The sequence below is a fragment of the Morone saxatilis genome, unplaced genomic scaffold (genome assembly GCF_004916995.1).
Source record: "Morone saxatilis isolate NCDOM2014 unplaced genomic scaffold, NCSU_SB_2.0 Contig21, whole genome shotgun sequence".
NCBI classification, from domain to species: Eukaryota; Metazoa; Chordata; class Actinopteri; family Moronidae; genus Morone; species Morone saxatilis.
The window spans coordinates 22,321,486-22,325,906 of NW_023339774.1; the positions used below are offsets into that span (position 1 = coordinate 22,321,486).

At 41.2% G+C, this 4,421-nt stretch overlaps 1 protein-coding gene across 1 annotated transcript in view; it reads left to right on the forward strand.

The window, feature by feature from the left end:
• Window positions 1–739: 739 nt before the first annotated feature.
• The window catches only part of LOC118332648 (V-type proton ATPase subunit B, brain isoform-like), a gene marked incomplete at its 3' end in the record, with an annotated part of 6,101 nt that continues 2,419 nt past the window's right edge, over window positions 740–4,421 (forward strand). The window contains 6 exon segments of the mRNA XM_035668038.1: window positions 740–934; window positions 1,830–1,885; window positions 2,223–2,321; window positions 3,799–3,892; window positions 4,041–4,118; window positions 4,263–4,402. Coding sequence (XP_035523931.1) covers window positions 772–934; window positions 1,830–1,885; window positions 2,223–2,321; window positions 3,799–3,892; window positions 4,041–4,118; window positions 4,263–4,402 — 630 coding nt within the window.

Sequence of the window (4,421 nt, forward strand, 5' to 3'; positions counted from 1 at the left end):
TATCCTGATGTAATAGAAATAGTTGTAATTGTAACCGCAAGAATATTCAGTATATCCACACTGAAACTTCCTTATGTAAGAGATGCAAACAAAAGTGGAAGAAAAAGGAAATAGGTGTGTCCTGTGTGAGAAGATACAGATCTATGAACCAGTAGGCGGATCCAGGGCCATTCCTGCAGAATAAAGTGTTTGTGACTTTAAAGAGGCCATATAATGCTCACTACAGCTTCATACTACATGCATTCTCCTTACTTATTGTATTGTTATTGTATTGTACTGTTGTAGATGCTGCTGCGGTACACTGTAATTTCCCAAGCTTGGGGATCAATAAAGTCTTATCTATCTTCTACTATCATCTATCTATCTATCTATCTATTTCTATACTTGTTTTTGGGGGTCTACTATAATAGGTTCACATGCTTTAATGTTAAAATACACCTGTACCTAACTTCTACACCTTAAATATAAACTTATATATAAACCTAACATATAAATATATATATTTAAACCTTACATACAAACCTGTTCGTTAGGAGAACTGAGTCATAAGAACGAGTTTCACACATTGACTCTATAAGAACAGTAATGGAGAACATCTCTCTCGTTGAGCCTTTTCTTCCTCACAGTGCGGGCAGCAGTCTGTACTGGGAGCACAACCGCACAGTCAGCCGCTCTTTTCTTTTCTTTGGTAGCAGTCCGTTAGACTGTCCCACTGCGCCTGCGCCGGGGCTGTCACGACTCGGACGCCGCTGCGGTGCTGCAGGTGGAAACATGGCGATGAAGGCGCTCAGAGGGATGGTGAACGGGGCCATGAGCGAGCTGTCCTCGGCCGTCAGCGGGAGCAGAGCTCCGGCCGCCGCCCCGGCCTCCACCGCCGCCTCCCGGGAGCATGTGATGGCCGTGAAGAGGGACTATATCTCCCAGCCCCGCCTCAGTGAGTCCTCAATATCTGTGATCGATCCATCATCTAATCACACTGCTTTATAACATATAGACATACACATATCAATATAATATGACTTCCTCCTGATCACCTGTGTGTGCACGCTGCAGTGACATCACTGATTGTATTGATTAGATATATCGATTAGTAAACAGAGCAAACATTAAGATGCAATAATTAGACATTCATTTCCTTTTATGAAGCAAATATAGCCTCACTGGTTGCATCTTCTCTCAATATTTGTTTGTTTCTTAAGCAGAGAATAAAATTAATATATTTTAACTCTAAACTATTATTTTGGCACACTAAAGGTGGTAATGGAAATCATCTTTTTACTAATGAATATCAATTTTTCCTGATTTTCAGACATTTTAGAGTCCAAATGATGAGCTGATAATGAAAATAATTCTGGTTTGCAGCAGCTCTTCACTCAGTTGTTGAATTTCTCTGTAGCATGAATGTGTGTGGGCCTCCGTTGGATAAATATATATATATAAATACACTCTGCAGCTCCCCAATTCATTCTGCCTGAAGCTTAGCCAGAAATATTGTCCTCAGTAACATCACGAGTATAATTCACACAGCTATGAGCCTGAGATAAACCTCAGAGGATGATTATTCCCTCTAAAAACTGATTAATTCCATATGTAAGATGTCTCAGTGTGAGTCAGTGTGTGTGACTGTGGACTGGTTTCTATGTATTTCTATGTAGGGATGAGGGTCAAAGGATGTGACCTTTATGCTCCTGAGTGCCTTCTCTCTCCGCTTCCCTACAGTGCCAACAGTGTGCAACAGAGCTAACGTTAGCTTATAAATGGAGTCTGCTAACGGCCGGTCTGCCCTCTGCTGACACTTGTGTTTGTATTTCTGTTTTCTGCATCCTCAGCCTATAAAACGGTGTCTGGAGTCAATGGTCCGCTGGTGATTTTGGATCAGGTGAAGGTAAGAACGACTACAGATCTCAGATGACTCACGTCTGTATTGATATTTTCTTTCTCTGATTTTTTTCAGGACCCTCAGTTCTCATGAAACAGATTCAGTATGTGTCACAGTGCAGATATTACACTTTTATCCTTATTTTTAGCCCAGAGGGAGCTCTAGATGGAATATATGGAGAGAAAGGAATGAATCTCAATAAAACATTTTACCCTACTGGCTGTTACACAAGCTCTCAGTGCAGTGCTCCCACCCTGTAGCACCATTAAATAATCTACTTGCCCTCTAACTCATATCTCTCTGGTCTTTCCTGTAACTGACGCTTCCTGTTTCTCTCCAACAGTTTCCAAGGTACGCAGAGATCGTCCATCTCACGCTGCCTGATGGTACCAAGAGGAGTGGGCAGGTTCTGGAGGTCACTGGCTCCAAAGCTGTGGTTCAGGTACCCGAATCTCAACCACTGTTGAATGGGTTGATGTTTGTGGTTCAGAGTGAAATATTAGATTTCAAGTGGGTGCTTCTGCAGCTGTCAGGGGGTACGGGGAAATATTGTGGAGGAATTCAATAAATCAGAAATTACAATTGAATTTGAAAAATATATCAACATATTGTTTCAGCTGCAACACCTGAACTGCAGGTGTTGGATTTAAACTTAATAGTTAAAAAAGGTTTGCTTAAAAATGTATAAATGGTCAAACTAACTAAAAGTAATAGAAGCTGTTGAAGAAGTTAGGAGGTTAGCTCACTTGGTAGAGCTAGAGACCCATATACAGAGTTGCTGCAGCGGCCCAGGTTCAAATCTGACAAGCGGCCCTTTGCTGCGTGTCAACAGCTGTCACTATCAAAAAAGGCAACAAAAATAACTTAAATAAATAAAAAAAATGACAAATGGTTCACACATCGAGCTTGTGCCACAAACTGAGAGTTTAACTGCGTATAATATTCTAATAACATCCACTTTTACATCGTCAATAGTTAATTAAGATCCAGTTTAAAATCAGTGAACATATTTGGAACATGATTGTTGATGGAGGGGTATTTGAGTCCATCTGACAGGACTGTAGGGGTACGACTAGCACACTAGAGCGCTGCTTCCAACCTTTTTCCTTCATCATCACACATAATATCTAAGCAAACTATTTCATTCAGTTTTCTTCAAGAATTAGATAAAATGCTGAGATTACTGCGATTACACCGATATCGGCACGAGCTGTGCCGATATCGGTGTAAGTTTACACCGATATCGACACTAATCGGTGTAAGTTTCCTTACACCCCTTAAAATCAAGAAAGTCTCACGACCCCATGTGAAGCTTTGGCGACCCCCAGTGGGGATCCTGAATCTCAGGTTGGGAACCATTACCCAAAAGGATCACTTGTAATGACTACCTTAACATTTGTTGTCATTGATATTCTTATCCATGAACCTACAACAGGTAGCTGATAGATAAGAAATATAACTTGTTGGTTTCCTGTAATATTTTGTGTTCAGTCAGTCTGAGATAAATTGGGGGCTCGTCCGGTATGAACAATTCTGTTAAAGTGAAGTTAAGACATTTACCCACGTGGGTATTTTATCATTTAAAGAGTATTATACATCAGTTGGGTTTTGTTCTACTTCTGGGGTGAGTCATATTCTGATCCATTGTTTGTTTGTCTTTGATTTTGCTTTAAGGTGGTTAATTGTTTTATTTGTTCGCAGATGAAAGTGAGTCGAGCGGCACAGCTGTAGACTCAGACAACAAAGAAAATAATAATGCTTTCTCTCAGCTCCTCAAAGGTCCTGGTCCCCTGTTAGTCCCCTTTCTCTTGTGGTCCACATACATAGACTTGTTTTAAAAGGAACATTAATATAAACATTAGTAGTTTACTGATGGATTTCCTGTCCTGTCCTTTGCTCCTCCACTCTACCCCCTGCAGGTGTTTGAAGGAACGTCAGGTATCGATGCCAAGAAGACGAGCTGTGAGTTTACAGGAGACATCTTACGGACGCCTGTCTCTGAGGACATGTTGGGTACGACGCGCAACACAATTAATGTGTCACATTCATTCAGAGTCAGAGATTCATGTTTAACAGGAAGGTTTTATTTGTTTTGTCATGAAAATCCTAAACTGAAGGCAGGTATATTTATCTGTGTGTGTGTGTGTGTGTGTGTGTGCAGGTCGTGTGTTTAATGGATCTGGTAAACCCATCGACAGGGGACCAGCAGTCCTGGCTGAAGACTTCTTGGACATAATGGGTACGTTGTTGTTTACAGCCTGAATTACTACAATAAATGCAGAATAACAAATGTTATTGCTGCTAACTGGTAGAACCTGCTGTTGGCTTTATTTTAATACCTGACCCATCCTGTATGATTCTAATAGTTGCTTTCATACTACAGGGCAGCCTATAAACCCTCAGTGTCGTATCTACCCCGAGGAGATGATCCAGACCGGAATATCTGCCATCGATGGCATGAACAGCATCGCCAGAGGACAGAAAATACCCATCTTCTCTGCTGCAGGGCTTCCACACAATGAGGTACACACACACACACACA